We start from the raw sequence: 26,338 nt of genomic DNA, 5'->3' as shown, positions 1-26,338 counted from the left end.
AACATTCCAAATTAAAATTCTGAGCTTAGACTACCCGCATACCTTTTTGCCTATGATATAGCTAAACAAATAAAAGTACTGTTTGTTATTGTTGAACTATTAGTAATTTTTATAAAAAACAAAGCTTTAAATACTTATCTTGAATAATATTGGAAAGAAAAGATAGTTACATTAAAGAATGAGGAGGTAAATGAGGGCTTGTAGAAATTTTGGGTTTGAGTTTGAGGACAATGGATATTTTGCCTTATTTCCGTTGTTGGCTTTCATTTGTTTTGATGTACTTCAAACTTTTATCAGCTACGGTTAATGGGCATTTTTGGCACACACAGAACCTAGAAAGAATATTGTTCATTTTACCTCTGATGTAAATGGATAAGAAAAAGGGAGAGTGTAGCTTTAAAAATATGTGCTTTCTCCAGGTGGAATTAACTTCCCTGTGAGCTGAACAAGAGGAAATGGGGCTCCTGGGAGGAATATACGTATACAAATTCTAAAACCGGTGTACACACACACATACCATTCAGTACCATCAGTTAAACACTGGAATAAACCATTAAACCCTTTTTATTTTAGCTATAGCTTAAATACAAGGGACACCTCTCTCTCCATACCATTTCATGAGTGGTATTCTCTGAATTTTTGTGGGACCAAAGAGCTGACTGGAAGTAGAATGGTTGGCTTTACTATACTGGCAGCAGCCAAGTAGTGACTGGACTGTGTTCCAAAAGTTGATTTTTAAGTAAGATGTTCAGAATTTTAAAAGCAAGCATTTTCCCATAAAAATAATGCCTAAGTTCCTGGGGTAGTCCTCCCAAAAGACAATTTCACACAAATGTATTCATTCGTAGTATAGCATAAAAAGTACCAGAGAAACTCACTACTATTTATATCCTAACAATATTTCAAGTAGGAAAATATATTCAGCATGGTGCCTCAACTTGGGATGCCAGAAACACATTTCTCACCTTTACAACCCCAGCTGCGGGGTGAAGATTCTCAAGCTACTGCCAGTAGCCCTCAAACTCAAAAATCCCTGGGAGGTATTCAGGAGTCCAATTTAAAATTTCCAGGCATCTCCATGAGGATGTGACTTTATCAAGGCAGAGAATGGAATCCAGTGACATGATGATGAGTGCTTAGGGGATGGGAGAGGGTTGAAGAATCAGAGTGGAACTGACATTGTAGTGTGGGGAATGGGATGTGGCCTAGGGTTAGCGATCATGAAGGGAGGGCTCAGTTAATTAAGACAAAATGATTCTCCTTTCCATATGCTGACACTATGTAGAATTTGTAAGAGAAAGGGAGGAACAATATTCCCCTACCACTTCCTCCACTAATCTTGACATCCACTCTGTCCTGACATAGATGGCCAGCAGGCACTGTGAGCAGAAAGCTGAGAGTCTTGGTTAGCAGTGAAGTCTACATTAGGAAATAGAGGAAATAAATTCCCACAATACTGGTGAGGGAAGAGGAGTTCCAGGAAAGGTTCATATAACTTGTATTTGTGTATAGAACCTAGGCACTCACAACCTGAGAATTGTGACTCTGATGTACCTTTATACTTTTTTCAAGAGAAGAAAAAAGTGGTTCTTACAATGGTGGATAGGTTAAAAATTGTTTCTTCTGCCACAAGTTTGTTTCTAACAAGTACTATACTCTATCATATGAATTCAGAGAGCTTCCCATTCATCTGACATTTAAAAGAAAAAGATCTTATAAAACATGCCTGCCTATTTTGCAGTTCTGCATGAATGAAAGCACCTGTTTTCCAAGTTAAAAACAATGTGCGCCTTTTTGTTTGTACTAATTCAAAACAGAAACTTGCCAACTGTCTGTCAGTAAAACGTGTTCATAGAAAGCTTGAAATGTGACTTTACAAAGTAGTATATACCATTAAGCATTAAAATTACAACTACTCAATTTCTAGATCTGAAAATAAGGAATCCTTATTTGTTCTGGAAATCAGTGGTGGTGAGGGCTGCACAACACGCCTGTAATCCCGGTATTTTGGGAGGCCGAGGTGGGAGGATCGCTTGAGTCCAGGAGTCTGAGAGCAGTCTAGGCAACATAGGGAGTCCTCATCTCTACAAAAAGTGCAAAAAAGTAGCCAGGTGTAGTGGCATATGCCTGTAGTCCCAGCTACTCGGAAGGCTGAGGTGGGAGGATCAATTGAACCTGGGAGGTGGAGGCTGCAGTGGGCCAAGGCTGCGCCACTGTACTCCAGCTCGGGAGACAGAGTGAGACCCTGTCACAAAAAAAAAAAGCAAAACAAAAAAACAAAACAAAACAAAAACCACCCAAAAAACAAACAAACAAAAAAAAACCCACAAAATCAATGTGAATGTAGCTAATGCCAGAGAGCTGTACACTTAAAATGGCAAATTTAGTGTTAAGTATATGTTGCCTGATTAAAAAAAACATATAGCACATAAGACTTTATAAAACTGGAAGTGACAGTAGAGATCATCTTGCCAAGAATATGGCTAGAAAATTTACCACTTCTGAGTCATTTTCTTCCAGCTTGGAATGCTGTGTCCCTACCCCACTTGCACCTTCCAACCCCCATCAAAATCATACTCAAGACTTAGTTCAAATGCTACCTCCCTAGTTTGAGGGTTATTGCACTTGATGTACTCACAGATAAGCAGGCTATTAATATGAAGCAAGTTAAAAAACACATATCTGGGGCTGAGCAGAGAGGATGAAACCAGAGACATCAGTTTAGAAGTTGTCAGACGAAAGTAGATGAGATTAACCACAATATGCAAAAGAGGAGGAATACACATAGTAGGCATTAATAAATAAGCGTCTGTTGAATTGAATCTAACATGGGGCTTCTTAGAGGTGTATTATATTAAGTTTAAAGCTATTCCTATTTTGAGAAAAGAACATTTTAAGAAGGAACAAACTTTCTAGCCTCCATTTTCTTCAAGTTTTATAAGAGAACTCCAAAACAAATGTTAACAATAAAAGAATATTCCAGAGGCATTGAGCATACATAAACTGGCTGTAAGCACATACAGTTTCAGTGAAAAATAAGGAGAAGGCCACAAAGCCGTACAGATGATTCTGAAATATTTTACTTCATTCAATTCTTTTTTTTTCATAAATACTGGTGATGGTGGGTGGGAGGCAATATTTCCTTAACATACACAGAAATCTAAAGGCAATTTTCAGCAGCAAATAAAGGCATGATTCAAATTCTATTCAATGCCTGAGTGTCATTTTAAGATTTACATTGAACTAGAAAAATATTTAAAGATTATAAAAGATTATTCCAATATTATGAGATCAGAAGGGAAGGGTTTGCTTATTTTAGCACTCTTCATAAAGACTAACTTTGTCAAGAAAATCTGCCCAGTGAACTAAAATTAAAGGAAAACACTGTGGTCATACTGATGTGTTTGTCTGGTTTTTAACTCTTGTTTTCAAAAATGAAGTTATACAGTGAGCTTAGTCAAAATGAATACCTAGTACATTTTTTGCATGTCTCAAGGAAATCACTACAACTGCATACAGTTTCAAAGAACATATAATTTTCTCTCAAATGTAATAACCTTTTCCTCCAGCTTACAGTGAGGTCTTAGTTATGGATGACATCCTGTGTAAGAACAACCCATTTCCCAGTTTGCTCAATTAACTTGACTCACAAAATCCTCCATGTCACCTGAAATGGAACAATGGGCCACAATAAGTATGTAAGTTGACTGATAACAACCAGTTCCCTGATGGCACGAAGACGATGTGGCCTTGACTTATGTTGACTACATGAAACAGAATCCTGTTATATTTGACGTGATTTTAGTTTAGAAAAAAATACAAACCCACACAGTCATACTATGTTGTAATATAAATGGAAAATAAATGAGTTGGTCAATTTAAGAAAGTGATTTAAATAAATGGTATGAAAATGTTGTAAGATTATAGAATATTTCTTTCTCTGTGTGTATATACATATGTCTCAAGACATATGTATATACACACAGATTTATTTACTTTAAATAGATTCAGAACACAAATAATCAACATAAGCCAGCTGCACATTTCTACAATTTTATCATGAAGCAACATGTTCTTCAAAGTAGTGTTTTATATCATAGAGTTTAGTTAATGATGGGTGAAGGAGATAAAAATAATTTGATTTAATCCCTTAAGAAGCTATCTTGGACGATGGTTTTGTAGCACTGGCTGGTCTGAGTACACTTTACAATGAAAATTTGGGACAAACAAAAAACTAGTTTTTAATTATTTAAAGATTAAGTAAATAGTGGGTGACTAGTACATGTATACTACTGTGCAACTTAAAAAACACTCTATATGAAATCTTAGGAAAAGAAGATAGAGCTGTCACTCATTTTCCATGGGAGTATTGAATATGAATAAATAAGTAACCAATAAAATGGTCAAACCATATCAGTACCAATTTTCAATATATTATGGAATAGCCATTTTAAATAGGGCTTATTTAATATTTTAGGTCAGCAACCAAAAATAGTGTATTTGTCACAGATGCCTGAAAGTAGCAAGGATTCAGTTTTGCCCTAGAGTGAGTCTGGAAATACCGGGATTCAGTCCAGAAAGAGTAAACCAGAATCAGCAAATGATACACACACAGACACACACACACACACACACACACACACACACACACACACACACGCACACACACGACAACAAATTCCTGGGGCTATGTACCACCAAGGAATTGTATGGGAATTAGGAGGAGAACCTAAAACTACTGAGACTGCGTAATCACTCATGAGATCTCTAAAAAAGAATATGATGGGCTGAATTAGCTTTTTAGGAACAAATATGACAGCAAAATTATCACACAAAGGAGCAAATAATTATGTATGTAGTAAAATACAGTAATAGCTAACACTTAGATGTAAATGCTGAAATTGGATAGAAATTACTAGCATTATCACCTCCTTTTGGAGGCCTTTTATTCATGCCACTCCTGAAAAGGACAGAAGTGACTACTTACTTATTTGTGCATCATCTATACCTTGTACATACTTTAACCATAAAATTGGCATCATTTCAGTGCAAAACTGGACTGTGAGTGCCTTGACAGCAGTAGTGAGTTTGTTCACTTTTATATCTTCAGCACCTAATACAGTGTGTAATATATAGTGGCTGTTTGGCTGCTTAATGATTCATTCTACTATGCATTCATACCACATACATCCAATATTAGAATAAGTCGGGTTTTGTAAACAGGCAGTGAAATTTGTGATAAATTTCTATATCAGTATTAACCAATATAGATACAGATAGATGGAAAGCGATGACAAAGTCACCAAGACGGCAGAGGAGATACCAGTTTTAATCATCCCCTCCCTCCACATATACATAAAAAGCCCCCAAATATAGACAGCTATCCACAAACCCAAGTAACCCTGGAAGGATTCAAGGGCCTATTTAACAATCTGCAGAAACACAGTGGAGCAAAAAAGAAAGAATAACTCCACAGGAAGGATCACTGAGGAGATCAGCATACCTGAGAGGCCAGGAAATGTCTAGGACCAAAGATGAAAGGTGGAGGCTATTGGTATCACTACACAGTAGAAGCCATCATGGTCCCCAGTGGCCTGCTCTGCAGAGGACACTGGCATCTCTTGCTACTGAGGTAGCCAACAGCCATTTCTGCCAGGGAACCCCAAGAGGAATACATGACTACAAAACTCTCTCATCTCAAGAAGAAGACATTGTTGAGCCACATGGAGAAAGAAGCCACCACTCTGAAAACTGATGCAGCTCCAGACCTCTGAGTCATGGCCACTCCACTAGTGCCCACACTCCAGACCCAGATTCTGCGTCTTCACTGAGCTCAACCATACCTCAGACATTGGAGCCACTGCCACAGTGAGCTAGCTCACACCCCAGGGCCCCGGAGCCAAGGTTTCTCTGAGTGTGCCTATGCTCCAGACATCCACACAGTCACCACTGAAAGCTAGCCTGTGTTCTGGACTCCAGACCAGCTGAGTGGTTGCACTGGACCCACCCACAGCTCAGACACTTGAGCCAATCACTGCCATAGTGAGCTAGCTCACATCCCAGGCTCTGGAGACAAGGTCCCTCTGAGCGTGCCTATGCTCCAGACATCAGCTCAGATGTTACAAATAGCTAGGCCCTACGCCACCCTCAGAGCCACTGTAGCTCTGTGCAGCAGTAGGGGGTATTTGTACCTAGGACGTTGGTATTACTATTGGCTTGGGCCCCAGAGCATGTCCCTCCAGATATGCCTATGCTTGAAGCCTTAGTTCTGTGGCCACTCCATGGGCATCACTCATTAGACACTAGTGCCACCTCAAGTGGGCCCACAAGCAGACCCAATGCCAAAAGGGATCTACTCGGCTATGATTTCTCTGGTGGAAGAAAAAGAGACTGGGGGGACCCTAGCAGCTCTTGCCACCAAAGACCTCAAACAGCCCTCACCACTGTTGTAGACAACCAAGGTATTGACCACTGAGGATCCCTGCAATCTTTGTCAACACTAATCTCAAGTGACAAAGCTGCACAGGAACTATACTCCTATGCCCTCATTGGAGCCAGAACCACTGCAACCCACCCAGCCATTGCTCTCACACTGTCCTACAGAGGAAGAAGGTCTTTTCACACTGAAACCTGTAATGTCTGGAAGAGGCGATTGCTCTATTAACTGCAGAGACATCAACATAAGGCAATAATAAACATGAAAAACCAAGGAGACATCTCACCACCAAAAGAACACAGTAGTTTCCCAGTAGCTGACTCCAAATAAATGGAGATTTATAAACTGCCTGACAAATAATTTAAAATAATTGTGTCAAGGAAGCTCAGCAAACTTCGAGAAAATACAAAGAAACAAGTGAAATCAGGAAAACAATAAATGAACAAAATGATAAATTTAACAAGTAGATTAAATCATTTTAAAAACTCAGAAATTTCAAAGCTGAAAAATACAATGAATGAAATGAAACAATACAATAAAGTGTCAATAGCAGAACTGATCAAACAGAAGAAAGAATCTGTGAACTTGAAGACAGGTTATTTGGTAAAGGTATAGACGGATATCCGAAGTTTTATTTGGTCAGCAGAGGATAAAATGATAGCATTAATTTTTACGCAGGCCAACAGCTTAATTAGTTATAGATACGCTCTTTTTGGCCTATAGATCAACCAGTAACAACAAACACTTCCCTCCTTTTAAACCTTGAATGGCAAAGATCTAGCACAGCCTTCATTTGAAAAACTGCAATACAAGGATAAACAATTTTAATTTTAAAATGATTCAAACTCCAAACTAAGCTAGAGTTCATGGGGGCTTTTTTCAACTATTTATTATTCACATTTCAACAGACACGAATCCTGACTTCTAACTCTGGAACCCAAGAACCACTGGGTTTTACCAACCAGTTTTCTGCTATGTAGTAACATCTCCATCTGCTGGAACTTCAGGTGTCTGCTAATCCCATGATCCTGGAACCAGTAAAAATCCAACTTTTATTTGGAGGGGGAGGCAGATGTTATTCCACTTAATTCCATTTTAACAAATATTTACCACGTGCTTAAGATGTACCATACCCTGTGCTAAGGAATGTAAGTACCAGGACTGGTTAAGCTAAACTCCCTGCTATGAAGGAGCTCACAACCTGGTGGGGGAGAGAAATGTGTAAATAACTACCATAACTCAATGAAATAAGTGACATACTTACATGTTCCATCAGTTCTGAGGTTGAGACAGTTAAGACCATTGAGAATAGTGTCTGGAAACCCAGGGGGATAGCTCTTTCCTGACAAAGGAGATGTCTCCAGGACCAGCTGCATTTCTGCTCCTCCATCAAACCAAAAGTTCAGGTGTGGAAAAGGGGTGCAGCTGAGTACTGGGATGCATTCAGAATACAGCTGCTAAATCTAACAACGGTTTATTTGGCACTATAAATGGAGCTGGATTCTGCCTGGAAGCCATAGACTGCCAAATCCTAATTTAAGACATTGCCTTTCAAAAAAATAGAATTAAAAAACTTCTAATGAAAATACCTTATGACTTAAATAATACAGCACACACATTACCTTTAAATATGACCCATAGTATTTTGTTACATATGAGCTGTCACATTGACTCAAGACAGTTATTTCTTGCTGAATGTCTTCTATTTCATCTTCGGCTTCCTCAAGGTCTATGATTTTAATAGCAACGACTTGCTGGGTACGGTTATCAATTCCTTTGAAAACTTCCCCAAATGAGCCTTTCCCAATGCGCTCTAATTTTGTGAACAGTTCTTCTGGATCAGCTATGTTATTCTAAAGGGAGTGGGGAACGAGAAAAAGAAAGAACACAAATGTTTTGAATCAAATTTTTTTGATGAAGGAAAATAAATCACATAACAAATAACAAATTTTTGTAAAAGCATACAAACTCCTTTGACTCCCCACATGTGCTTTGTTAGAACAACTGTAATCCCAAACAGGCAGCTAGTCCATAGTCTAGTGAATCATACACACTAACTGAGCTTAGCTGATCCTGCTATCACAAACATTCTCACACAGCAAATATATCCAGTGCATGCCAAAACATCAGGCACTTTTTGGAATAAAGCCACTGATTATACACAGTTTACACATTAATGCAAATGTAGCAATAGTGGGAGAATATCTAACCTAAGCTAAGGTGAACTGTTTAAGTTTCTAACATTCTGCCAATATTACCTTTTAACACTCCTCTCTCTCCAACTCGGATATCCCAATCATCTTAGCTACACTTCCAAACCGCCATCTAAATAACACAGACCACAAAAGACTCCAGGCTTTACAGGTCTTTGTTTTTCATTAGTTGGAATCTTATCTATATGTAATCTTATCATCAATAGCTGAACTAAGATTCTATACCTTTGTAATAATTGCTAGTAATCATGAGAAAATGGTAACACATTGAACTTTTCACAACTCATGTCATAGTGAAGATCCAGAATAATTTAACACTTCACTACAATAAAATCTGGAATAAGCATAGGCTTTTAAGGTTAACAAATGTATAGGCATGACTTAGATTTATAAATTCACTGTTGTTTCCTGATTCAGAAATATTCTGTATCTTATAATATACAATTTTGAATTAAAATTTTACCCCAAGACAAACTTTATATACTTACTTAAATTCATATTGCTGAAAATATACTGCTGATCAAGTAGAAACTCAAGATTGCCAACCCTGCCAAAAGCACATTAAGTGCTTTATTAATCAAAAACTTTGAGTTCCTTCAAAATATAAGAGGATTCTATCAAGTTCTGGTGAGCTATCATGTCTAATTTGTTAACTGGACCTAGAATATCTGTTCATTTACTACAGTTTTACTTAGTTTCACTTCATCATCAATTTCAGAAGACAATTATGGAGTTAGCATGTCCCTTTTATCTTCCTTTATTAGACAAAGAGGGCATTGAAAATATTGTTTTTCTCTTATCAAGTTCATTGCACCATGATCACCAAATGGACACACTACTACTCCAGTAAACCACTACCTTTTGAGGTAACTCCAAAACTCATGACTGCTTTTAAAGAATTTCACCAAGTTCTCTTTTTACACAGCCTAAAATACAGTTTGTACATGACCTGTTTACCTTATAAGCTTCCCCATTCTCTCTGATTGGATTTTTTTCCATTTCTAAAAGTTGTGCTTTCCATATAGAAGTCTCTGAGACTGCAAGCTACTTGTGTATCCCCACCCACCTCCAGTACCCACATGGAACAAACACATCTTGAGCTTTCCATATGGGCTTTTAAAAATAGCTTAGGCTGCCAGTAGGTTGCAAATGCATTTTTAATGCCCATATTTGGTTATAATACCTTCTCAAAAACTTGAGTGCCATCATTATTGATTTCCTTGGTGTCCTCTTTTACCAAGACATTGTATTTCATTGTGACTACTAATACATAGTGGCTAACCCACAGTTACCTCTTCCTACTTTTGGTGATGGTTCTTGGCTTTGTAATACCTTGTGGAAAAAATACTTACTACATAGCTTGGTGATGGGTTCACCTCCTTATAACTTCCTTTGGAAAAAATATTTCTGTTTTCCTGATACAGTTATAAAACAATTCTAAAATTTGGAAATGTATCATTTATTTGAAGATACATAGGATATATCTTCTGATAAGACATTCTGGGAAGTGTATGTATTCATTAACTTTATAACAAGAATCTTCTGTTGTTAAGGAACAAAAATGAACACTTAAACTTCCTAATTAGTGTTTTAAAAGGATTTGATTGAAACAGTCAACCTCAGGGAGGATATGGCTGTTCCTTGCTTCCTACAATAAATGGGTTCTTGCAAATATGTAAATCAAAAATTTTAAAACGAGGTCACATTTTGCATTTTAAAGAAGCACTGAAGTAAACTCTAATCCATGGATATAGTTTAAGATTTTAAATTGAGGAATAGCAAGTTAGACACAGAAAAAGAGAAAGATCCATCATTTACACAATGTTTGCACTTCCTACTCTTTTATTTTGCGTCTAACAATGCTCCTACAAAACACCAACTTTCAGAGTGGAGGGAATTATGAAAACAAGATTTCACTAATATAACCTCACTTCCCTAACTAGCTAAGGGATAGAGACCCCTGCCCCATTTACTAATCTTGAATCCCTGATAGATAATACAAAAGTTATAATTTCCCCTTCATCATTTTAAACCAAAGTATCCTAAGTCTTTATTAAGACAGGTTTCCTTCCTGCTTTTAGCACAAGGGAAAAGATCAAGTAAATAAATAGCAAACATCCCAAGGAATGCAATTAAAAGCCACCTAAACAAAGAATCTAGTTTGCCTAATCATTCCCATCATTCTTTGGAACCTCTAAGAAAAGTCAGCTCCCTCTCCATCCAAATCAAATATTCTTTGAAGAATACTGAAATTCCAACCCAAATGCCCATCAATGACAGACTGAATAAAGAAAATGTGGCACATATACACCATGGAATACTATGCAGCCATAAAAAAGGATGAGTTCATGTCCTTTTCAAGGACATGGATGCAACTGGAAACCATCATTCTCAGCAAAGTAACACAAGAAGAGAAAACCAAACACTGCATGTTCTCACTCATAAGCGGGAGTTGAACAATGAGAACACATGGAAACAGGGAGGGGAACATCATACACCAGGGCCTGCCAGGGGGTGGGGGCTTGGGGGGGATAGTATTAGCAGAAATACCTAATATAAATGACGAGTTGATGGGTGCAGCAAACCAACATGGCACATGTATACCTATGTAACAAACCTGCACGTTGTGCACGTGTACCCCAGAACTTAAAGTATAATAATAAAAAAATACTGAAATGTCTAAATATTCCTTACCTCTACTGCAAAAATCACAATTTATTACTCTATCTGCATTTGTATTGCCTTCTCAAAGCTGCCCCCAAAAAAGAGCTCTATGTTCTGTAGTGTCAAATAGGAGGAACTGCTAAATTAGGCTCATATTGACTTATTAATGACAGACTATTTCCGCGTGCCATACCAAAACAGGGCTACGAAAATGAAAACCTCAAAGATCCACCTCCTCAGGGCAATCAGATTATTCCTTGGCCCTGTTTTATCTGTTATTTAACTTGAATTTGCACTCTTCAACTATAAGTACACTGTTAGAAATTTAAGTCTTATTCAGAAGGTATCATTACCACTAAAACAACAATAACAACAACAACAACTATTTAGTATGGAAATACTCTGAAGAAGTCCAAAAGGAAACAATGTTAGGTGAACATCTTGCTTGTCTCCTGTGCAAAGTAAGGAGCAGATAGAAGAAGGCTTCTTGGATACTTAAACCACAGAAACAGACAGCTGAAAGAACTCTTACAAGTTCTCTAGGTGCTCTCCAATCCTGGCTATAAATTAGAACTACCTATATCACTTTTAAAATGTGGATACCTAGGCTTTACCCCAAAACTACTGATTCAGCCTACTGAGACTGGGGCCTTGCAACCAATACTTCTGAAAAAGCACCCCAAATGATTCCTGTGTAGTCATTTGAACACTAGTCTCGACATCAGCACTTGGGAACCACTAAGCAGATGGATGTGAAATTTGTATCCTTGATTACAGGGAACCCATTATCCTTATTTTTCCCAGGCAAGCATATGGGTCTCATCTAATTCTGTATATTAAAAGTGGACAAGTTGGAGATTAAAGTAAAACTAAGAGGACTTTGGCATTTACTATACATACCTATATTTTTAAAAATGAAGTCTGCAATACTTCTTCTAAGGATATGTCTCTAAAATTAGCACTGGTGACCCTTGAACAACATGGGTTTGAACTGTATAGGTTCACTTACACACGAATTTATTTTCAACCAAACACAGATCAAAGATACAATATTTCCAGAATGTGAAACCCACGTATAGGGAAGGCTGACTTTTCATATATGTGGGTTCCGCAGGGTCGACTGCATGACTTGAGTATGCACCAATTTTGGTATACACAGGAGAAGAAGGTATCCTGGAATCCCGAGGGATGACTCAAGATTAGAAACATAATGTTTGTCAAAACACAAGCAACATATCCCGTACTTTGTATACATATTCTTAAACATTGTTTATACCCAATATAGTCTATGTATTGTCGATAGGGCCTATAATAGGTTAAGATGTGATTGATGACAGAGTTTTGAGGATAACAGCCAACATTGATGAAGGATAAAATTTTAGATCTAGTTAGTAGAAAATGGGTCAACTTGTGGAGGGGGGCATTAGGAATTGGTGGCCAGGAGAAACAAGAACATTGAAGACAGATTTAGAATTAGTCTTGGAGTTCTCGCAGAATGGGGACCTAGAGAGCAAAATGTGGGAAAGAACCAAGGTAAAGAATCTAGTTCTTTGAATTTGAACTAGCTAACTAAGACCCCCAGTAAGACTCTGGGACTGAGAGTGAAAACATAATAGATGTAAGGAAGAGGAGGCAGATTTCTCACAGGATTTGACCTGGAAGGATTCAACTCACGTATCCTAAAAGAATCTTCCAGAACTAAGAACCAAGCTGAGTAAGGTTGAATTGTTTTGCACCTGCCTTCCTACATTAATAAAGCCCATACTATGAATGCTGTAGCTATAAAATAACTTTTTGCACTTTACAAAGACTGGCCTGTAAGTAGGCCTATCAGTGACTCATTGATGAGGAGGAGTGTTACAGGAAATAATGAGCAAATAATGTGCTAATGATATCAAGGCTTAAAAGAAGATTTCTTACTTCCTTGAAGTCCTCAAGTGGGAACACCAGGAGTGACTTGCAGTGAATACAAAGTGCCCTGACAATCACAGAGAGCAACTAAAAACTTCAGCCTAACAATGTACTAAACTAGAGATATTTAGCTACCTGTTTAAATTGATCAAATCGGTTCTCCCAGGCTAGAGATGAAATGCTTTTCTGGATTACTTCCATGTATATACAGTTTCCTGTCATCTAAGAAGCAGAATGCATATAAATAAAAGTCATTCTCTAGTTGGTTTATGAGCCTCAAATTAAATTACTATTCTATTATGATTGCCTGTGTTAAGATTTTTCACTTGCCCTTATGAACATTGCCTAAAATGTTTGCTGAATGTTTCCTAATCAAGATATCATTTTTTAAAAAAAAAGGAGATTTAGGCCAGGTGCAGTTGGCTCCTGCCTATAATCCCAGCACTTTGGGAGGCTGAGACAGGTGGATCATTTGAGCTCAGCTGAGTCCAAGACAAGCCTGGGCAACAGGGTGAAACCCTATCTCTACTAAAAAAGAAATACAAAAAATTAGCCAGGCATGGTGGCACGTGCCTGTAGTCCCAGCTACTCAGGAGACTGAGGTGGGAGGACCACCTGAGCCTAGAAGGGCGAGGCTACAGTGAGCCATGATCGCACCACTGCACTCCAGCCTGGGCAACACAGTGAGAGCCTTTCTCAAAACAAAACAAAACAAACAAACAAACAAAAAACAGAATTTTAATGTCAACAGCCGTATAACTCTTACCAGTGCTGAGTTCGAGAAAACAGGACACTATCTTTTTTAAGTGCCAGATATAATCCAAATACGATTGACTGCTCTCTCAATCACGGGCTTTTAGAAATAGAAGGAAATGTATATAGGTCATTCAATCCAACTCTTTATCATCACCATCAGCAACAAGCATTTATTGTATACCCGTTTTGTCCTAAGCTAGGATCACTAAATGGAAGCTATGTAATTTAAGGCCATTTATGTTAAAATGGTAAGTCTTAGAGAAATTAAGAAGAGATACAGACTCTTGAAATTAAAAGAATTAGATAATCTTTGAGATGAACAGGAACTTAGCAAACTTGTCCAAAATATATTTTTACAGGGAGGAAACTATACCCTGGAGAGGTTACAAATTGTTCAAAGATAAAAGGTAGTTAACTAGTGGCAAAGCTTAAATCTGAACGCAGATCTCCTGTTATGTCTAAGGTTCCTTCACTACAGCTAGAATTTATTTGTAATTTAAACTATAACCCCTTTTGCTATAAAAGCAAAATTATTTTCCATCGTAAAGAGATCACACAATTGTCTAATGTCTACTCTGTACTATCCCAATGCTTAAAGAATTTGAAAAATTTAAACTTAAAAGAATTGAAAAAATTTAAAATAGGACTTTTCTATATTTAAACTGATATAATTTTATTAATTTTTTAAACTGACAAAATTGTATCTATTTATCATATACAACAAGATGTTTTGAAATATACAGTATATACATCGTGAAATGACTAAATCTAGCTAATTAACATGCATTACATGCTATATTTCTTATCTTTGTGGTGAGAACACTTAACATCCACTCTGTTAGTATTTTTCAAGAATACAATGTATTATTATTAATTATATCACCATGTTGTGTAGTATATCTTCTGAACCTATTCCTCCTAACTAAAATTTTGTATCCTTTTACCAATCATTTGCAACAACATGGATGATCCTGCAAGACAGTATGCTAAGTGAAGAAAGCTAGGCACAGAAAGACAAATACTGCATTATCTCACTCACATGTGGAATATAAAAAATTGACCTCATAGACCTAGAGTAGAATGGTAACCAGACTGTGGTGGTTGGGGGTTGGTGGGAAAGATGTTGGTGAAAACGATGCAATTTTTAAATAATTGTTGAACCACTATGCAATTGATTGGCCCTCATATGTATGCACAACTACCAAATATTTCATATTACAATTTTAAAGAAAAATTATTCGTAAGTAATCTTGACTTTCTGGCATTTCTCAGACTATTTTTTTTTCCATGTCAATAACTAGACTGGAATGGGCTAGCCTCTAGAGTGTAGGAGATAAAGTAGTGATGCCATTCCATGTCATGATTCCCATAGGATCCAATGTCAAGAATCCAACAGCTCCAATTCCAGCTTTATCAGTGATTTGTTGTATACTTCAGTAACCCTTAATACTAAGGTTTCCAGTTCTGTTCATTTAAAACCCCCCACAAATTGATGAAATTGTTCAGGAATAAAAAACAACATTTAGCATCAATTGTTAATTTTGTGCTAGGTTTATGCAGGCCTAGAATTGTTCAAATGACCATGCATGCTCAGATTACTTTAATAATCAGAAGGATAAAATAAACTCCCCACAAAATTTTCTCAACCTTTGAAAAATGTGATGTTAGCAGAGTAATTTTTTACTTTGCACAACTTCAGGTTCATACTACAAGTTATCAGATAAAATTTTATGGAATTCTTAAGAGATCCCTGTGATTTATATTTCTGAAGTGAAATACTTAGCTCCACTGTATTTTGCATATGACAGAATAAGAACTAAGATAAAAATTAAGTATGTCTGTATATGTTTCAAATTAAACTGAAGAATTTGGCTTCAGGTTAAATTTCTTTATGTGGACAGTCATTTAAATTTGTATTTCCATATTTATAAGGGCTCAAAATATTTTAACTAAGTGTACAATGAAAATGTTATTAGCTTACCTATTTTTATGGTATACTTACATTTTTACATCTTTCTCAAAGTTTATTATAACTTGCCTTTGCAACATAAAGTAGCAGTCAAATTCCCAGATTTTACATGCATGAAATGAGATAAATGAAATGTAGTAGGGATATGTCATTACATCAACCCTGGGCTTCCTTGTGGTCATCAGACAGCATTTTATCAACTCACAGTTGACTCCTTATCTTTACCCACCTACTTAAAAGGCAGTTTTGAGACGAATGAGGCAACAGCACTCCAACCCTGGTCTCAATGGTGAAGCATAAAGTCAAAGGTCTCACACAGTATTATTTCATACTATTAAGGCAACTGTTTAAACTTTCAGCAATTTTGTGCATAGCAGCAAGAAAAATGTGTTCATAAGGCAGAAATAAAATTAAATGTATAGGTACTTTTTCATCTTCTCTTTATTTTATTATTCTTATTTTTAAATGCATCTCATTAGCAAAAATACTTAGAATGAGATATTTTAGTAAAGGATAACTTCATTAAAATTATTACAAAAGATTTTGACATAGCGTATGAATAACATAGCAGTTTGAGGAGTTTCTCCTGACTAATAATTTTGAGTCTACTTCATCTTTAAGAACAAAAGAATAATTGATAATATTCCTTCATCTTAATTCCTCCTACTCACGAGAGGATAGGAAAAGAGCTTCCTCTGCCTCCTAACTTGCATTCCTCTTTTTACCCCAGCTTAGATCAGAGGAAAAGAACAAGAAAGCAAGCAGGATACATTCTGGGATGTGAAGAATGCTGTTCTTTACATGTTTGTAAGACAGTTCATTTTACAATGGAGTAAAGAAGAATGAGACATTTCTTTGATTCTATTGTCACTTAACCACATATCACATTTTTCCAAAGAAAAATGAAATATGGAAAGAACGAGAATAAATTTAATAACTTTCCTTATCTTAAAAATCCTCAAGCAAGAACCAAAGTCATAATAGGCAGCACTTTCATTAGCTCCATTTCACAAATATGGAGGTCTTCACATTCCTGTTATTTCAATTAAAAGTAGAAATGTCAGATTATTTTGTTCAACCAGGTAAATCATCTTTGGATATAAGCCCTTTTAAGTGAAAAGAAATAACTAATTTTGTGTTTTTTGTTTTTTACTAACTCTCTGGGATCTGAAGTTCCCTTAAACCTTTAATTATATCCATGGGTAAAGGGAAGGAAACATCCTGTAAACAATCACATTCTTCTCTCAATAAACCGAAAGTCAAGGCTATCATCACAATAAATGCTGGATGCAAATTCCATTGCATCATTTAGCTAATTCCTCTCTGACCTTACAGTCATTCCAAAGGAAAAAGGAGGTCTGGTTTCTCATAAGTACTACAGAGGTAAAGAGAGCAGAGAGGTCAGGAAAAAATTGACTTAATTTTGCTTATCTTGAAAATTACAAGAAATCAGTGACTTAATGTCGATTTCACCATCTGTATGAGGGAGAGAGGTGTATTCAATCTTTAAATCCCTTACTGCTCTGAAGCTGTGTGAATCTGTGAAGTATTAGAAGCCAAGTCCCTTTGTTCCCCTTCCTTCATCACTAGCAATCACCAACCCTAGTTTTGAAACAAGGTAATGGATTCATTGGTACTGATCATGTGGCCAAGCCTATAACAGCACACAATAGCTCAAATGAAAATTATATACCACGCCATTGTTCCAGTAAGAAATTCAAAATCACTAGTAGACCGTATTCAAGCCCCAACACTCTAACACTGTAATGAAGTGGGCCTAGACACCAAGAATAGATAAAGAGCAGCAGAATGAGTCATTGTCCAGACTGATTTCTCATCCTTCACACTGGCCATGTCCCATTATATACACGTGACTATCCCGGAGGAAGTCAAGGGGTTCATACAGCTCATACAGGACCTAATAAGTTCAGCTCATACAGGACCTAAAGTTCTATTTGTCTTTCTCTCCTAGTTGTGAAGTAAATTCACTCAGAATATAAAGTAGTACTCAGAAAGTAACATATATATATGTTTCTCTATATAGATAGACGTTATATAGATCTATATGTAGATCTATATACGTTTCTCTCTATATATAGATATATATATAGATCTCTCGAGAGAGAGAGAGAGAGAGAGAGAGAGAGAGAATTTGAACATCCAGTGAAACTAAGTTTCCAAAGGGAAAATTCCAGGGATATCTGAACATATTTCAAGCCCAATGCTTCAGTAGGTAATACCTTAGACATACAAACTTAAATACAGTGATCCATTAGGAAATGACTCTATTTTTAAATTTTTGAGCCTTTGACTCATGCCATTTTCTCAGTCTACAATACCTTGCTCTCCTTCTCCATCTCTGAAAATCGCAGCATCTTTAATTAAAAACAAAACAAGCCTTATCATCCCCCTAGGGGAACCTGATTAACCAATCCATCGCTTCATCTTCTGCCCTCCCACAGGACTTTACTTGTGCCTCCATTAGAGCACACATTTTACTATGTTTGCATTCTCTTTCATTGCCATGACTTTCTATTTTCAATAGCAGGCTTATTAAGGATAGGGCTCTGCCTTACTCAGTGCCAGCTATCCTCACAGTATCCAGTAGGGCCCTTTACACACCATGGCCGTTGGATGTTTGCAGGGTATTTACCTGGGGTCCCTCCTAAAATGAAATCTTTGGCATGTGATTATCTTTTCATTTGCAACTTGACTTCTGACTTTTGGTGAAAGGGAGACTATATTCAGTAAACTGACGGATGTTAACATAGGTATGAAATTTTAAGTCAATCCCTATTTTCATGTGATTAACATAACAAAAACTTTGCGAAGTCACAACTTTGAGATTTTTTTCCTTCAACTGGAGACAGTTACTTGTGTTGCAAAACAGCAATTCTCGAAAGAATATGGAGCTATACTCAAAGAAGAGTTGGTAGCAGCCACATACACAAGGATGCATATCAGTGGTATATATAAATCTGATTCTAGAAGCACATCTACAATCACTATTAACCAGAACCACATGTCTACTGTATGTCCTGGAGCATCCAGGATGATTTCATACTCTAATGCAAAGATTAGAGGCCTTGAAGAGCCACAGTTTGCATACCACTCTGCTGTAAATTTCTTTTAATTTCATTGTGCTAAATACATATAGAAATACACAATTCAACCAGGCGTCAGGTTTAACCAGGAGCATTAATGTTAAAATTACAGAGATTATTACTGACTAAACACGAGGTTACATAAATATGGCCTGGGATTGATAACAAGCCGTAACTATAAAATATTCATTTGGAAAGGGGGAAAAGGCCATACAATGAAAGAAAGACAAAGACTCTGTTAATATATGAATGATAAAACAGGTATCCTAATTTATTCAGGCCATTATTTAATCAAACCCACACAGGGCACTTTGAAGTGACAGATGCTGAGAGCCTCATTTTATGCTATCCATATTAGAGGGAAAATAAAAGGATGTCATTCTAGTACTTTCAGAAATAAATGCCTTTGGTTAGAATTTAAGGCAGCAGCCCCTTATAGCAAATATCGAACTATCATGGGTAATGTTATGGTGAATCTTTAGCACACTTATTAAAATGCATTGGATTAAAACAAAATTGATTTGGTCACTGCCTATCTTTCTTCTAGATGTGGAACTCCAATTAAAATCAATATGTTTGAAGCTTGTAAGCACAGCACTAAATTATTAACACCATGAGTTCTTTTAGAAAATTAACACTGATTGAAAAAGTGGAATTTTACATAGACTTACCTTTTCATTCTTAATGAGAAAGTGGCTGCAGAATAATTTCCCTCCAACATTTTCCTCCTTAATCAAATATATATTCTGAATGAATTTAATCAAATAGTATTTATTAAGAGTTACCCAATGGAATCGTAGGACTAGGGAAAATTATCTCTTGGGTCCTGCTGGCTTTAACATTTTATGATCAAAAGAAAATGATACTGATGGCATGATGGCATCAATAGGAAATGATTTTAATCTTGGCAAAAAGAGAGGAGGTTGTTGAACAAAAGAATGGTCTCTAATTTTTCAATAATCACCTTTTCATTTTCCCAAAGTGAAAAATATCATCAAAGTCTGTGTTTATGTGTGTGTATATGTGTGCAAGGCTAAACAAATGCTTATTGTTCGTTTTTATTACTCTATCTAATTCTTTAAAAGATTTGGAACAGTGCATTAATAAATAAGAATACACTTAAAAACCAAGTAAAATGGTAAGTATGTGTGTGTGTATGTGTGAAATAGTTGTACCTGAAAACCTAACCTAAGAAGAACTATTACAAATGAGCATAAAAGCTCCATACTGTACACCACGATACAGTTAATATATATGAGAAAGTAGCTTACATTAACAATACAGGGCTGAGATTTCAGCAATCTCAGTGACAATTTTATTATTGCTATTCCCTTTCCTTTGCATAGGGAATACCACTCATTTTGGGGAAAAAGCACTAAATATTGTCATATTTTCACTTTCCCAAATACTTTCAGTTTAGAAGACTCTTCTACTTTTTGTTGTGAGTTAATCTCTTGAAGGTCCCCAAATATTCTTGAACTAAGATTTCTGAAACCTATCTCCATCCTACCCCATTGTCCCCATTGTGAATAGCACTTGTAAATATGTTAATCCCTATCTCTAGAGGTACAAATTCACCCGTTTTTACACCCATTGATCTGTGCTGACATTGCTGAAATTACCAAAGCACAAATTAAATGTTCAAATAGAGGAGAAAATGCTACTGAAATTATGAGATATCTACTAATGAGTTGAATCTTTTAACAAATATCATTTCAAACATAAAGCTATTTCCATGTTCTCAACACAGATATGACTAAGTTAATTTTTGCTAATATAAATATAAAGCATTATATTAGTTGATATTTATAGTCCTTGTCTATTTAGAAATCAATTTAACAAAACTGTAATTCTCCAATTGGGATAATCAACATCTAGTACTAAATCTGAATACATGTACAAAAGTTGATCTTTTTCCTCAAAAAAAATGCTATATAGTCTGTTTAGGAACTTAAAAATGCAGTAAGATTTTAGAACTGGAAGTGACCCTTATGAAATACTTGGCTTTTTTTTTTAATTTTATACTGAGTGATTTCTAGCTGGGGATGGAGTGGGGAGAGTAATCACAAATAAGTAACCTCAGGATGGAGATAAATGACAAAGTTTCTTAATTAGTTCTTAAATTGCTTGATTCTAAGCAATTTAAGCTTGATTCTAAGCAATTCTAAGTAATTAAAATGATTGGAACAGTGTCTACCCTAAAAGATCAGTAATTTACAACTTGAGTTCATTTGTACCCTATCATTTTACAACCCTAACCAGGGAGAAAGTACTATTCATCAAACAAATCCTCACTGCCTACCCCAAAAGGACTTATAAAACATTTTGGAAAACGCAACCTTAGAATTCCCTTTGTTATTTCTTGCCTTGGCTAATTTCATTTCTCCTCTTTCTTTCCCTTATTTACACCCAGTCTGAAAGCCAGCTCAGCTATCTAGTACAGCCTTTCCTGACCACCTCAGCAAGCCTGGCTTGACTCATCTTTCCTTGGAATTTCTGGTCAGGCTAGTAGGGAGCCGCTGAAAGCTTTCAGCAGATGAGTGAAAAAATAAAGGTTGTGTTTTAAGTAACTGCATCATCTGTACACGCAGCCTTGAGTCTACCTAATGACAAAAGAATAGTGTGACAAAAGAAGAGATGATGTCTGATATTTTGCGGAAAAAAAAATACTGATAGAACTTCATGATTAACTGAATATGGAGATAAAGGAAATCAGCAGCAAATTACAAATAATGCCTGATGGTCATTTTCATTCCTTTGACAATTGTGACATACCAATACGTGTTTTATGGTGGATGGTACCTCCCCCACTAAATCAAGTAGTCAAGTGGCATTGGTAAAGCCTGATTATTTCATATGTTATGATCTAATAATTTTAATGCATTTTTGATTAAGTATTATTCTCCTTACTTCAGACAAGCTACCTGAGATGTTAATTGTAGGGTGAAGACACTTACTCAGTACAAGGAGGAAACAAATGTGATTATATCTGACACTTAACACTCCCTATTCACTTTCCTTCTCTAATAGATGTGTCCATCTAATTTTAAATACTGATAAAAGCAATTAAGCCTCTCCCCTGTCCTCCCTTATATTACTTTATAAAATGCTCCCATTTTTATTTTCTTTCTCTAGAAACCGAGAAAAATACTAAAATGTATCTGCACACAAACATATAAATGTAATTTATCATTCATTGTCATTACCAATACAACATTCTATGTAATTCCATGGTTAAAGTGTATCTCTAAAAAGCAAACAGAAACATATCTGCCTATTTACTCTGATCTGAGGGCTTTTTTTGAATTAAGCATCACAATAATGGAACCAATAGGCAAGTCAGTTACTTTAGTAAAGTGAAAATCTTTTCTATTGTCATACTATATCCACAACCTCAGTGAAAGTACTATAAAATGCTTCCTTTCTTTACATCAGCAATTCTCAGTCGGGCTTAATGCCCCAAGGCAGGGATCGGCAAACCTTTCTTGTAAAGGCTGGATGCTAAATATTTCAGGCTTTGTGGGTCAGGTACACTTTACAGTCTCTGAGTCTCTGTCACATCTTTTTTAAATAACTCTTTTAAAATGTAAAAAATATTTTTAGCTTGCAGGCCTCACATGACTAGGTTACAGACAGTATTTGGCCCTTAGATGTAGTTTGACCACGGCTACCCTAAAGAATCCTTATATGAAAAAATTAACTGCTCTCCGGTGCATCTAGAATTGGGCTTCCTTATATGTCCTTCTTGAGAGAATTGAGAAGACAGTAACTCAAAATCATTTTCTGTTTTATGGTTCAGATGAGGAATTCTGGTTGAGAAAGGCTGCATTCAATTAACAAAGCTCCAAAAGCACTACTGGAAGATGGTAGATGATTATTATTTTCCAAAAATACAAGGAATCAAAATATTTGCCAGGGAGAACCTAAAAATTCAAAATTTCAAAGAACTTTCCTTTTGTCCAAAGCATAAGCCAAACATTATAGCCTTACTACCTCTTAGCAGAAAATTAAATACACACAGTAAAAGCATAATTACACATTCATTGCTTCAGTTAAAAATTATTTACATCAAATTCAAAATTTGCCTGGAATGAGTACCTGATCCCTTCAATATATAAAATGTTGCGTGTACGCTGTCTTTTACAAATAATAACCTAGTCCCAATTCCTGAGCAGAATCTCCAAAACTCAGTTTTAGAGCTTAAGGATTACCTATGCAATCTCTTTACTTTACATTTGCAGAAAGGCACACAGGCAATTTCACAGTATAGTGGAACAGTATACACTACATTCTTTATTCATTCTAGTAGTTAGGAGGAAATGATTTAGTGTCCTATCAGGAAAAGAAAAATAAAGTATCAAGCTCTGGAACCACTTGGCCATATTAAATAAGAGTATTCTTTCACAATTAACAGATAATCTTTTCAGTTAAAGAAATTTTTAAAAAATATCTAAAATGTACTTTATCTTTCAACCAAGATCACACCTATATTGTAATTTCATGATGCACTACCATCAAAAATACACCCCAGAGTAATCAAATTAAGATACGTTTAGTTATACAGATTGACCCAGAACCCAGGCATGTGGGTAGACAAAGGGAGAGAACTGTCTCTATCCTGGAACAGGATAGAGAAAACAGTGGCAGAAAACAGTGTTTTTTTGTTTGTTTGTTTGTTTTAAGCATAAAGACATTTATACCTTTTAAACTACTGTAAAGTTAAAAGTCAATAATGTAAACAATACAGTATGTAGTGTCTGTAAATATTCCTAGAAAAAAGTAATTGGACTACTACTATTTACAACTCTTAGCCAAAACATAAATCAACTGGTGCTAAAAAGTCATTAGGCAAACTTATTTTAGAGTATATATGAGATGCTACTCAGCCTTGAAATGCTCCACAGAACTGTTTTAATCATTCCCCAAGGGAGACCTTTAATGCCAGAACCTACTGGAAAAATAACAATGATATTAAGTCCAGTCATTTTAAAGTGAGCCTCCTCTTTAGCCCCCCGCTCCCCACAAAATAGCAGTTCAAATTAGCCAAGTAAAATCAAGTGATAGATATTCTGGCATCTTTCTTTATTAATGAAAAATATTTATTTTGGCTACCAAAGGAAAAAAAAGGCCACCCAAAATGACTCCAAGTGTCTAGAAACAATGTATTGGCCCAATACACATGCTACCAAAATTGCACATCTTAAATAGAAAAGCAGCTGTAATCACCATTCCCGTTATGTTAGATCTTTTCCCTGATCTTTCACAAGCTTTCTACCAACGAAAAAGACTCTTTAGACATTTTCTTGCCATAGCAAATTAATTATGTAAATGTCACTTTTATCACAAAACTCACACGCAACAAGAAAAAACAAATGACTATTACCTCCCCAATTTCCTTTTCTGTTAGCTTTTTCTCCTCTCTGCAGAAAGTAGAGAAATTTCCCATTCTAAAAAAATACAGGAAGAATTCTCAATCTTTAAAGCAAAGGATTTCCCCTTCCTTGGAGATACTGTTTTTCTGTTCTTCCAGAGTCCAACACCTTTTCCCTCACCTACATTTACTGTTTGCTCATGAGGCAGCAGTAATCCTCTGTTATTATGAAATTCTACCTTCCCTAAGCAGGGTTTACATCGCAGCCTCCAAAAACGATGCCTGAACCTCAGCAGATAGAAGATCCATAGCAACAGCGGTAATAGTTTTTTTTCACTTGCTATTACCAGAAATCACAGTCCAAAAAGACGACCATGGAGGTGTCACCTATGCTAAAACCTCGAAACTGATTCATTATTTAACTAGTTGAATCCCACGTTTTCATTTTGTGTGCCCTTTGAGAAGCCTGTGACAGAGTAAAAAAGATCTTTCAGTGACAGTCACCATTTTTCATGAAGAGATAAATAGTTAAAAAAAAAAAAAAAAAAAAAAAGCAGCTCTCCGGTTACAAGACTTTGTCACAGAAACAGAATTCAATGCCTGGTCCCTTCCATTCTCTATCCCTTAGAATCTATAGTGTTAAGGACTTATAACAACTTGAGCTTCAAAATAAGAGCTTAGACAATGATGACAAGTTTCTGTGAAGTAGAAGTCACTCGTTTACTGCCCACATATCTCTGATTTTACTAACAGGTAAACAAATGAATATATATCAAAAGCAGTTCCTTTAATGCAATGATTTTCTGTAAAACTATTCTACAGGAAAAATTAAGCAAAGAATTGAAAATCTTGATAAATATAATCCTAGATAATGTTCAATTCAATCCTAATTCGCAAAAACTGCTTAATATTGGTATTGAATTTCATTAAAAGCCATTTCCCATTGTCTGTACTCTGTATGTTACAGACTGTTGTGAGTTCAGTTTCTTCAGGAATACTAAGAATTTAAATATCAAAGGTAGAAAGAACTAGCCACAATAAACGTGCAACATGTGTTACAATAAAAGTGCCTCATGTGTAAAATCCTGACAATACTATTATATATTTAGACATAGGTACATACTCACAGGTTTTTACCTTCCAGTAAATGAGGTTTTAAATGAGGTAAAGAATTCTACATATTTTCCATACATTTTCATATAATAAAAATATTTAGCAAGTCCATGGACACCACAATTTTTACTGAATACATATTTTTTACATAAATTACATTGATTTCTCTTAATTCACCGACCTTCTTAAATGACATTTTCAAATGATATTTTTCTGCTCCTTGAACATAGTGACCATCCTGTTACTCATTTTTATTTTGACAATGCATTTTTCTACTTTTAAAAAATAGTTGTAACTACTATTAGTATAGTTTATTAAAAACTCTATAGGCAAATGTCAAGCCTTATTTTTACAAGACAGATTAAAAGTATTTTCAAATGTAAAATATACTTCATGTGCAATACCCATTGAGGGTGCATATATACATTCATTCATCTATCCATTTATCTATCTATCATTTTCCCCAGCAAATCTTCACAATGAAGTGTAAGGTATAAGGTAAACATATCAGCATTCTTACATCCAAATAAATTTAACTCCCTGAAGAGGAAGCAAGTCGCTTAGGGATTCTAGTGATAATTAAATACGGCTTAAATTATTATTATTATTTTGAGATAGCATCTCACCCTGTCGCCCAGACTGGAGTGCAATGGTGTGATCTCAGCTCACTGCAACCTCCGCCTCCCAGGTTCAAGTGATTCTCCTCCCTCAGCCTCATGAGCAGCTGGGATTATAGGCGTGCACCACCACACCCAGCTAATTTTTGTATTTTGAGTAGAGACAGGGTTTTACCATGTTGGC

The 26,338-nt window shown here is 36.0% G+C and overlaps 1 protein-coding gene across 2 annotated transcripts in view; it reads right to left on the bottom strand.

Annotated features, from left to right (window-relative positions):
- Positions 1-26,338, bottom strand: part of STK26 (serine/threonine kinase 26) — a 52,481-nt gene that overhangs the window by 13,041 nt on the left and 13,102 nt on the right. For both annotated transcript variants that reach the window (XM_057301095.1, XM_008967162.3), the window contains exon 3: positions 8,059-8,289. In XM_057301095.1, the coding sequence (XP_057157078.1) occupies positions 8,059-8,289 (231 nt within the window). The remainder of the gene's footprint in view (positions 1-8,058; positions 8,290-26,338) is intronic.

Source organism: Pan paniscus, chromosome X (assembly GCF_029289425.2).
Source record: "Pan paniscus chromosome X, NHGRI_mPanPan1-v2.0_pri, whole genome shotgun sequence".
NCBI lineage: Eukaryota > Metazoa > Chordata > Mammalia > Primates > Hominidae > Pan > Pan paniscus.
The sequence above is the reverse complement of the archived record's forward strand: the minus strand, read 5'-3'. Positions and strand labels throughout refer to the sequence as shown.